This window comes from Brassica rapa, chromosome A08 (genome assembly GCF_000309985.2).
Source record: "Brassica rapa cultivar Chiifu-401-42 chromosome A08, CAAS_Brap_v3.01, whole genome shotgun sequence".
Classification (NCBI taxonomy): domain Eukaryota; kingdom Viridiplantae; phylum Streptophyta; class Magnoliopsida; order Brassicales; family Brassicaceae; genus Brassica; species Brassica rapa.
In genome coordinates, this window is record NC_024802.2 from 20,955,978 (window position 1) to 20,968,435 (window position 12,458).

The window sequence follows — 12,458 nt, forward strand, 5'->3', positions numbered from 1 at the left end:
TATGACGCATGGGAAAAAGAGAAAAAATATTGTGAAGAGAGATCATCAAGAAGATTGATCCCAAAAAAAATTAGAAATCTCCAATTCTAAACTAGATATACTGATATTCAGAACAAACAAAATACGTGATTTATTATATTTTGAGAAAAAAAAAATATTTTATGCACGTAAAAGTAAGAAAATGAAAACTAGTTGAATTCATTGTGCAGCTAGGTTACAAACTTAGATACCTCTCACGATTTACACTTCCAGCTAGCTCAATCCAAAATAGCTGATTGCTGAAAAAAATGGAGTTTAGTTTATCAATCGATATGGATTTGATTATATAGACAAGTATGGACCTAATTAGTTTATATATCGATGGATTTGATTAATGTACATATGCAGGAGTTGATATAATTGATGTCCATGCCTGAAGTGATATATACATATGTCCAACTCTTATCATTTTGCATCTTAAAACTAGATAAGAGTTGGGAGACAACTGTTAGACAAACAAACGTGCACAGAACATTCCTTACTATTTAATATCGTGCATAAATATATTGCAAAAATATATGCTCAAATGGGAAAACTTTTACTTTTATCCCTTACGGTCCATTGCAAAAGAATAGCTTCTTTTTTTGGAAGAAACAGACAACTTGAATAACAAAAGACGTTAATTGCGTTAAATCTTAGAAATTTTACAATGTAGAATTTTAACTTTTATCCCTTATCGGTCGGTCCCTTATTTGTCGACTCGGAAACAAGAGGTAACTGAGAAAAATCATTATAAAACATATTACAAATTTCATAAATCAAAATCAAATGCATATATGTGTTCACAATATTCATCATCGTCGGATCATTGATCATGCATGACCCATGGGAATATCCGTCTCATCTTCCAACTCAATCCCGAGCTCCGCTAGTCTCTTGTCCTTGTAAACGTACCACTTGGAGAAAACGAGAAAAATAAGGAAGTTCAAGAAAACAACTACGGCCACAAGCCAGTAGAAATTGTACAGACGACCCTTGTTGAGATCATCAGCGATCCACGGATGAGCTTTATCGGTGAATTTCTCGACGATAGTCACGAGAACCGAGCTGAAGAAGAACCCTAACGCTAATGTGCTCAGTAATAGACCCGTGCTCATTGTTTTCATACCTTTAGGACACTCTCTCAAGAAGAAATCTAGTTGTCCTGTGTAGATCAACGCCTCTCCAATACCAACGATAAGGTATTGTGGGATGAGTAGATAAAACCCTAGAGGAAGTGTTTTGACTGTTGGACCATGGGAATGTGCGGTTCTAAGACGTTTGATCTCTACCAAAGCAGCTACAGCCATACCCACGGCTGCGAGTATGAGACCCAAACCAATGCGTTGAAGTGGTCTTAGACCATGGGGGTAGTTGAATAGCTTTTTGCATAGGGGAATGGCGACACGGTCGTAAACCGCGGTGGTTAAGAGGAGGCCACCGACATAGAAGACGGCCATCGAAGCTGGAGGGATCTCAAAGCTGCCAATGTGACGGTCCATCGTCTCGGATTGTGCGACTGATAATGTCGTTAATTGAGCATGTACGGTCCAAAAGAGGATGCATGTTGCCCAAATTGGCAACATCCGTACGATTTGTTTCACTTCCTCAACATCGGTTAGTGTTGAAAGTGTCCATTTGTTGAATACGTTTTGGGTCATTGCCGTTTCTTGGTTCTTTATTGCTGCCTTGTCTAACGAACTGTAGCATCAAAAATTATATAAAGAATGGTTAGAATATACATATTATTTTTAATAGAGAAAAATGCATTGCTGGATAAAGGATAAATGTGGTTAAATTTTTTATTTATTTTGTATGTTCTTGTTGACAGATCCTCCCTAAGCATCGAATCAACATGATATGGAGAAATTTACGTGAAATCTTTTCAAGATGATATACCCTTCACAAATGGCAAAAAATATACACACATAAAAATTGTTTTTAAAGGAAAGTTAAAAAATAAATTAAATAAGGAAAAAGGTATAAAAGGTAAGGAAGTTTTCAAAAGTTTTGAGTAAACTAAGAAATACCCAAAATAGACAAATTGAATGAAACAATTAGCACGCAAATCACGTGACCGGGGGGTTCTAACGTCTAAAGTCTAAATTTGGGTCTGTCCCGGTGGAGGTGTAAAGTAGTGGAGGTCTTACGACACGAAACATGATTGTTCTGGATACAAGACAAAACAACTGTCTCCCTAACTTGTCGTTTCTTTCCTCTTATTTATTTAGTTTTATTGCTAGGAGAAATTCAAGTATCTAGAGATGGTAAAAAGATTCTCTGAAAATTATCTGGAACTACAAGTAATTTGATTCCTTTGGATTCTTGTGTCTATGTAGGCATACATAGGGATTGATGCATAAAAGGATACTGTACTTAAGTGGGACGTCACGAGTCAGGTATATATCTATGTGCATATATTTAAGTTTTGTAGCAGGAGAATCTGTTAATAATAATACTATACTAATAAAATAAAACAAATTGAAATATGTTATTTGATTTTTACCAAAGCTTGTGCCTAAAGCTACTCTCTTTCGTAATGACCAAATAATCTAACAGGGGGTGTAAAAATTTCTAAGATCATTTATAGGTAAAACTTGACGTGCAAATCTTTACGAGAAAATATTGAACTTGACGTGCTATATCTAAGGTAAGCACACACATGAAAATAAAAATCCAAAAAATATTAGCTGTAAAATCCACGTCATGGACCAGTTTCGTTGTATGGTCGAGTAATAATATAATAATGATAATAATTTATTTTTGCACAACAAGAGACAAGTGAATATAATCAAGCCTTTTTAATTGGATTCTAATGCCAAGTAGGCATATAGTGAAAAAATGTGTGGTCCCCATTTAATAAAAGGACACGAGCTTTTTGAGTTATTTCTCACCCAGACAGCCCCACTTTTAATTTCACATTTCTCAAGTCTATTCCATCACATTCAATTAACCCATAGGCCACACCTCAATTATTTGAAACAAACCCTTGTGGTTAAGTATAGAAATTGTCAAACTTGAATCGAATTTTTTTTTAAATAACCTTAGGGAATCGTAAGTGTGATTTATTTGTTACTAAACTGTTAATTTTTATTGACAAAAATAAGCTAATAGAAATCGTACCGGAATTGTTTGGTATGCGGCAGCTTTTGTTTACTCTTCATCGCGCCTTCCGCCGCAATAACATCGTCCAAGTCGTATAGAAACGACGGATCCGACGGCAACTCTAACCTTCTATTCCTCCACGCCGCCACAATAACCGTTGCAACTTGTGTCATGGGGCTACCGATCAACTTCTTAAAACGGTAGCGGTTTGTACCGGCCAAGAATACGCTTAGTGCAAGCACAATAGACAACGCGCATATACCATAACCCCATTTGCGTCCAACATCGTCTTGTATGTAGACAAGGACCGTCACGGCACAAAGAGAGCCAACGTTGATACAAAAGAAGAAGCGATTGAAGAAATATGTCATTTGTGACTGTTCTTTTGGTTCAGTCTCATCGAACTGGTCTGAACCGAAGCCAGATACGCTTGCCTTCACGCCTCCGGTTCCTAGGGCCGTGAGGTATAACGCTAAGTATAGAACCGTCAGCTGTATTCCACTCGCTTGTACGCAATGAGACGACGTTGTTGGGTTGCATCTTGGTGGTCTAAGTCCCGGTATGATAGTTGAGAGGGTTAAGATAGAAACACCCTAATAGTCATAATCATAACATATATATTAATCTCTTTTTTTGATGAACAAATATATTAATCTTTTGGGAAACTAAACAAAGATAAAGACTATGGCGTTTACTATATTTATCTTTGTATTAGACTAGTCAATATTTATGATTCTTCATAATCTTGGCTATAGTTTTGAGCAAGGCGAAAGGGACGTCTAAGGTCCTTACCGTGGCTTGGATTGCTGCGAATATGGCAATCGTTAAATACCTATATGAATCAAAAATAACAATTATAATTAGTAATGAATTAACATGAGCAAAAAGACTAATGATTTCATTTAAATTATAGACAAACCTTCCGAGAAAGGTGTCAGCTATGAAGCCACCTAGGAGACAGAGCATGAACGAAGTTCCGAGGAAGTTGGTGACGGTGTTAGCTGCCGTTGCATTGCCTAGATGCATAGTCCCTGTCAAATACGTCACCAGATTAACGCCGATACCTAACGTCGTCAGCCTCTCCACCGCCTCAATACCTTCAAATAATTCATAAAAGAAGTTAGAGATTTTAAATATGAAATGGAAAATAAATTGACACAAACAAGAAAAGAACTCCAACCCATTTCGAATAAAACTACAACGTACTAAAGGCCCACAAGATATTCAATTTCTTTTTCACTGGTATATAATATATACACCGTTGTAGTTTTTTTCTAGAACTTCAATTGTACGTGATTATACTTACAGAGAATCATCGCGGCGCTGGCCCATCCACCGGTTTTAGAGCGATCGGCAGGGCGGCCTTGGAAGTCCCAAGCATCTAAAAGGGTTTGAGATTTAGTTTCAGGAAGAGACATATCTTGAGGATGGACGAAAGATTTTTGCAAGTTGGGGTGGGGGTTATGGGGATATTGATTGTTTGGTCAGTTACAAGCAAAGAGAAAAGGGCTGTTTTGTTTTTGAGCTTTTGGTTTCTTTTGTGTTATCAAATGTGTTCATCTGTGGAGTCTTGATACCTTTATTTATACCGGGAAACTTCGCAATTTTATATTTGGGCTCGAGTTTTTTATACATAAAATAAAAAAATTGAAGAAAATAGTGGCACATGTGTGACTCTGAGTGTTGTTTGATTGGGGAGATCTCAAAGCCAAATATTACCACTTCCTCTTACTTTGGAACTGTGGGTGTGAACTTTTTACGTGAAAAGTCATTGGTTATTTTGTCAGTGACTCAATGGCATCACGCGCATCAATATTACACACCATCATGAGCTATTATTATGTTTCTTTAAAATGGGGAGAATAAATATGCGAAGAAAAAAAAAAGCGTTGCTTGATAGTATTTTCTTTTAATTGTCGTTGTAAATTAAAATTTTCGTTTCAAAATAAATTTTATTTTCAAATTTCAATGTAAAATTTATTAATAATATTGTGTATTTTATTTTTCAATTTTTTTAAATATGGTTAAGTGTATAGCTAATGATGTTTTTATTTCAAAATATACAACATTAAATGTTTTTCTTGATCTTTGTGAATAAATCTAAAACGAAAACTAAAATGAAACGGGTAGTAATTATTTTCATGGAAATGACATATTTTGGTTTTTTTATGAGCTATAGATAATAAGTTAATAACTAAAAATAATTGGTTGAGGAGTTACAAATGCGTTTTCAATTTTCATTATTGTCGATTTACATTATTCTCGGGCATGTTTTTTTTTTCTTTTATTTTTCTCCCATCCTTTTGTTTCGTTTGCTAAATTTCGAGCTCTACTTGTAGGATAATTTTGGTGTTCCATAGTACATCACCCAAAAAAAATTTAGGCAGTACTAGAATTGTTTTGTCGCCTTTGAAAAAAATGCAATAATATATTATGTGTGTTATTTTTTTATCATAAATTGGTGGTCGAGTTTGTTAAAGAGTAAAGCCTAGAGAGTGTATGCATTTGTATATTATTTTGCATTCTGTATAAGAATACTAATTTGTGTAATTTCATTATAATATTTTTCTTTTGGTTCTAATTTGAGAATCATGTGCATGCACTTCACACAAACTGACGCTTCTAAACCAAAGATCAGAATGACTTGCACCGATTTTTTTTCTTTTAAGAAACATGCACAGAACTTTCAGAAATATTTATACATTCGATATAATTTTATCTAATAGTATTAAGAATTCTATTAAATCGTATGAAAATCTGCCAAATCATACGTACTTGTTTCTCGTGTGCTAAAACTTAAGTATTTGTACAAAATTGAAACCAAAGACTCGTGGAGTTGGTATGATTACATTAATGTACCAACTTTCTTCTTTTGTGCTAATGGGAAAGTCTACCTTGGTATCTAATGGCTCAAAATGCATGCTTCTTAGACGCCACTAAAATGAGTCATGCTGCAATATGATTAATATTATACTTTTTGTTTTGTTTTGAAAATGAATTTTTTAGGTTTTTATTATTAAAGTGAAATAAATTAATCTAAATTGTCTAATAATAGTCACATGAATTTCATGAACTATATAGTTTAATTTGCTCTTTTAGTTAGTAGCCTTGCAACTTTAGTTTTTGATAAAGAAGTAGCCTTGCAACTTTAATGGTTCTGGTTCTTTCTTTTTATTTTGTTCAAATTGGTGGTTCTCTTTATTTCTTGAGAAAATATGATAAAAAAACACCCGAGAACAACACATTTTCAAATTTTAAGTTTCATTTTTTTTGTAGAAAGTAAGTTAACTAGTTCAGTTGATCAGTCTCGGAGTCTATGTAAAATATCCAATACAAAAGTTTAAATCAATGAATCTCTAAGAAAGTGCAAAAAAAAAAAGAGAATATTACGAATAATGCTAACCATACATCTACTTTAATTCTTTCTCAGCAACATATATCTTATATTAATTTCTAAAACTAATTAATAGATTTTCATGCTTTAATATGAAATTCAGAAAAACTATTGCAAACTCTTCGTCATGATACATCTCTAGGTCTCCCATTATCGATAGGGAGATCGCTGAAATTTCACCCATAAAAAAACACTTTTAAGTGTTCATATTGCTATATTTACGTAAATATACCATCCAAAGGTTGCGGAAGACCAAAAAATGATGACAAGTGACAGCGAGGAGTCCCATCAATAAAGAAGAGCAGAACGAGTGGTGAACCAAATTTACTATCTTCAACGGACTTTTTTTTTGTCATCTGATATTTTAATATCTTCAACGGACTTAAATTGGTAAATAATCTGTAGAATGTTGTCAAAAAAAATTCTGTAGAATAATTATTAGTACTACAATATAAGATAATCATAGTTAAAATGAACGGTTCATAATTTTTGGGCGGAGCTGGCTTAGCTTATAGGTATATCTCAGGGCCCATTTTTTGGCACGTGACACTTGTAGGACCACCAGAGATTCTACCACAGCGTTGACTGTCATTTCAAGAGGATGAATCCATATTACTATTAGCACGAACAACAATACCTTTTTCGAAACCGAAACTATAACTTTTGCTTAAGTTTTTTTTTTGAAACTTTTGCTTATGCTTTAGTTTTAGCTAAATTAGTTTAACTTGTTACTGTAAATGATAAAAAATTATCTATACAATACAAAAATTTATATGGCTAAAACCTAAATTTATAACAGCCGTATATATTCAGAAAATATAAGATGAATGGTTTTTTAGAGCATCGGTGAAAAGAATTAACACGAATCTCTAAAAAAATAAGTACAGCATTATTTATCTTATATAATTATTTTTTATATTTTTCACTTAATAGAAATATGACACTTGGCGATTGGATACCTCAATACAGAAGAAAAATCTCTCTGCACAGAGATGTTTCTACCTTCTTCCTTCCATTTATTTTTTTTTTTCTTCTTTTTTTAATTTTTAATTTTTTAATTAGTAAGAGACTCTTATAGAGACTTCCACTGCTGATGTTTTAATTTTTTTTTTGTTTTAAATAAGCAACAAAATGTATAAGATGAATGGTTTCTTAATTCTTTTGTTTTAAGTAAGCAACAAAATGTATAATATTTGTCAAAGCAGAAATCACTATTCTTCATATTATAAGACTCGGGTTTGGGAGAAAAAGCTCAACTTCTCGCCAAATGACTCGTTACTACCCAAAGTGACTTACAATATCTGATCTGGTATGATTTACATAATTTTACCAACACTTTTGTATGATTAAAACCTGAAACCTCGAGGCAAAGTCAACCATGGTATTTATTTTGATTTTAGTTGTATTAACTTGATAGATGATAACAAATGATGATGTAGGGAGTAGTATATATATAACATATTAACATTGACAAATTTAATGATTTAATAATAACTATATGATACTTATATTCAAGCAGGTGACGAGCGGAAAAAAAATACTGATTCATTTTTAAGCGGATTGATTGAATCATGAAGAAAAAGAGTATCAAATTAAATAATTGGGTATGAATCCTTCGGAGGATCCCAAAGGCCATGGTTGACCAAACATAGGAATGACAACTTGTTCAATAATAGAATGTTAAACAATATTGTAAATATATGTTTTCTGAAGTTGTCTTCTTCTCATTATAAAGAGGATTATGTTAGAATTATCGGTTTGGGCGTTTCGATTTCATCACTATGAAATTAATTAACGTGTTTAGGAGAAATATATGACTCAATTGGATGGTAACAAAGACATCCACTTGTCACAAAACGGTGAAACAATTACTATATTTTTCTGTATGACGTAGTTTGGTTTTATAGATAAATCATAACTTAGACAAATAAAATAAATTTTGTTTTTCAATTTGTCCAACCGTAGAAGGGAAGTATACCAATTTATCTAACTATAGTTAAATTAATCACATTTGAAGTATTGAAATAACTCGGCTGTGCTTTTCAGATAACGAAAATAGAACCAGTTTCAAAGTCGGATGTAACAATAAAACGATACTCATCAGGTTAAGTTAACCGGACTTATGTTATCCAATAACTTAAGTGTCTCTGGTCGCACTCAATGTTTAAAAGTACGAAAGAAAATAAACAGCAAAAATGTCGTAAAAGAAGCAAAGGATACATGATGACCGATGGGCGGCACAAGCTCCCTCATAGTTTTTAAATAAAAAGTTAAATTCTACATGAGGAAAATAATTAACAATTCTTTTTGACTTTGGGGAACAAAACCATATTACCACGCATTTTTTACTTTGGGAGACAAAATCATAGTACATCTGCTAGAATTAGACGTATTGATGTATATATACAAAAAGAAGGTTATACCAACTAATCCGCTCCATAAAGACAGTTGAAGAAACTAGAATAGTATATCCATTCAAAATAAGAACCTGGATTTTATGAAGATCATTGGGTGAGTTTATGAAATGTTATGCTTTGTAAATGTGTAACGATTGGTTAAGGTGTAAGAAGTGACGTAAGAGTAAATTGTTATTTAATTTCTACTCCACAAGAGTTAAGAATTACATGGTATCTATTTTCATGTGTTCACATTCTAATATTGCAATTGTTTGTTGAAACCTAGTGGACATACATTTGCAGATGAAAACTATGCCTATATATACAACTAAAAAATGAATGAAGGTTTTATAACATAAAGAAAGATTACGGAGAGATAATGCGAAGAGGGGAATCGAAAGTGAAAGATACCCATCACTGCAAAAGATAAATGAAATTGTTATGTACGTCGTACTTTTTGGAAACGAACCAAACAATTTTTTTTTGACTAAAACGAACCAAACAATTTTAAAGCATGGTCTTTTTGATGGGGTTTTTTTTTTTGTAAAAAGGTCTTTTTGATGTTCTCAAAAGACACATTGATATCAATTTTTTCGGCACATATATTTATGTCTAATTATACCTAGTTTTTATTAGGCAAAGACAACTTAATAATCGGGGTCATTTACAATGTCCAAAACGAAAAAAACATGTTCGTCATTTGTTTAAGAAAATTAAAAATCAATCCAATAATAGACACACATACACAAGATTTCTAATATTTTAACAACATTTCAGTTTAATTAATTTAAATCATATTTAATTATTTTCATATTTTACTTTTAGAATCTAAAATGTAAAACAGCAAACTAAATGAGATAGTTTGGTATCCCATATATTTTGTAGCAATTGTTGTTTTGACATACGAACTTCTTTTAACACATGTTTATTCTTATTTAATTATATACCATAAACTAAATATATACTATATGGTTACTATTTTTTGGTCAAAGGTAGAATATGAATTAAGTAGGAAAAGACATTAAAATATAATAATATACTTCTTTTAAAAACGTAAACAACCTCCAAAAAAACATGTTTTCTAAGCAGAAAGATTTTTTTTTTTAAGTTTTTAGAAAAGATAATGTTAACGTTTATTATTGTTTGTTTGTAAATGTCGACATGGTCACATTAAAGGGATTTAAAAATTGGCAGTACCATTTCAAATGGTTGACTTAATAATACTTCATAATAATCTTTCCGTTTCAAAAAATATCATATTTTAAAAAAAAATATTTCAAAAAAATATTTTAAATTTTAATACATTAATAATAAATTTTAAATTTAAAAAAAAATATAATAGTGTTTATAAAAATATTATTAGTTATAAGTTACAAAAAATTGTTAATTACAAAAAATAATAGTAACTAAAATGTAATACATGGCTGATGTAGAAAGAGGATGTTTTCCCCCACCCTCTTCCACGTGTGTGTCGCTGTCTACACACAAATAATGTTATGATGTAAAAAAAATAACTAAAATGTAATTTTTTTATAAGTGTTAAAATTTTAAAATATACATTTTTTGAAACAAATAAATACTGTATTGTATTTTTTACAATATTTATGATGATACTGGTGAGATTATTTTGGTGGAATTTTTGAATTTCCTATTTATTTATAAGGAAAATTATTAGCTATTAGCAATTGATATAACAAGGAAGATAGAGCTATAACGCCTCGAATGACAATAATTTTTTTGCTGTCACTTTTCGGAATCTGGTTTTATAATTTCTAATTTATAATATAATCAAAACCAGTAAAAAGATATCACAATATTGTTTATGAAAATAAAATAAACAGAGACAAACTCTTTTGTAGAAGCGGCATATGAAAACTATAGGGGTTGACACATATTAGTTGAATTTCAGAAATTATTATCCGAATGTGTATGCCCATTCTCCTATTAATGTCTTAGAAAAATAGAAATATATGCATTTCTACAATATCGTTGTTTGTAGACATGTGGTAGTAGTAGAGGATGTGTATTAGACTGAAAGATATTTCATAATTTTCTAATTTGTGGACGGACAAAATGCTTAATTCAGGGGTTGCTTATAAAAAGGTAAGAAAATAACACCTTAACTGGTATAGACGATTCTCTATAGGTGTCCAGATATCACCAGGCAGGAAACACCTTAATATGTGGCCAACACATTCTACCAAAAGAGATCCTTTTAAACATTTTATTATTTAAATCTGAAAAGTTGGATCTTACAGATTATTACCCTCTTCAAAACGTAATTGTCTATGGTGTGAACTTCTGAATGTGCATTTTTTTTTTTTTGATAACTCTGATATATGGGCAGCCACATTCCTAACTATCCCCTCGAAAGGGGTCCAGCGCCCCAACGGAAGGGATGTTAAATCCGTTGTGGCCAAGACTCGAATCCGGGTGGCGGGCAATACAGCTGTACCTCTTTTACCACCAAGATACGAGCGCTTTATTTATTTCAAATATTATTCTGAATGTGCATTATTTTGTAAAATACTTTTTTTTTGGAGAAAAGAGCTTATTAGGCAAACTGTTCTGTCTCTGGTCAGCTTTCAAGAAATTTCCAAAAGAATGCATCAGCATTCTGTTATTTTTATATGTTGTTATTACAGATGTATATTTACTATAACCTTGTAACTGCACAAATTACTCAACCAATATGTGACCAAATAAACCAACCAATATGATTTAGTGGTTGAGAAGCTACTATTTTGAGCCACTGTTATTATTATATGTTACTCCACCCATTTCATAAGGAATATATTATTTAACACTTTTCACATAATTTAAGAAAATAACTAAAATGCCTTTAATTTCTTATAAGTACATATACATATGTAATAAATAATATTTGAAATAAATAAAATTATTTATATAATCAATGAATTTTATAAATAATATTAAATATAAAGTAAGTATGCATTACAATAAAATTCAAAAATGTATTTTTTGCGTAACAGTAAAAATTTCAAAATGATACTCTGTGAAACAAATGAATACATATATCTAGTTATCTTGTTCGGCCAAGATATACCTTATTAAATGGGCCCGATTTTCTACACATTTTGTAAGTAGTTAATTTGAATTTCGACCTAACTTTTAATATAAAAAATAGCTGTATGGACAGTTATATCTTAAGAATATTGAAATTGATATGTTTGTTAATCAAAATCTGTGCATTAGATATAACCTAGAGCCAACCTATATAGCTGGATTTCATGTGGGCTAGCTTGCAATGAAGTTTCCACGTCTTGGATACTAGAAATTATGAATCCCTTAATTTTTTCTTCTAATTGTGAATGTTGCTAAATGATTTTACAATATACACGCAAACACCTGCATGCGTATATACATGAAAACTAGAAAATTAAAAAACCCACCAATGACGATGTTAAGTTACGATGTACCGTGACTATTCCCATGTCTAAAAAGTTTGAAGGCCGAAGTACTTTCTCCAAAAAATTATTCGTGAGTGGTTCTTTTTTTTTCACAGCAAGACATTCATATATTCA

The 12,458-nt window shown here is 31.6% G+C and overlaps 1 protein-coding gene across 1 annotated transcript; it reads right to left on the reverse strand.

The window, feature by feature from the left end:
• Window positions 1-646: 646 nt before the first annotated feature.
• LOC103836183 (protein NRT1/ PTR FAMILY 6.3) lies at window positions 647-6,709 on the reverse strand. The gene is made up of 5 exons (XM_009112421.3): window positions 4,430-6,709; window positions 4,043-4,220; window positions 3,916-3,955; window positions 3,142-3,716; window positions 647-1,719 (listed from the first exon to the last, which is right to left on the reverse strand). Exons 1-5 carry the CDS (start codon window positions 4,539-4,541, stop codon window positions 852-854), a joined length of 1,773 nt encoding a protein of 590 aa, XP_009110669.1. The 5' UTR covers window positions 4,542-6,709; the 3' UTR covers window positions 647-851.
• Window positions 6,710-12,458: the final 5,749 nt, after the last annotated feature.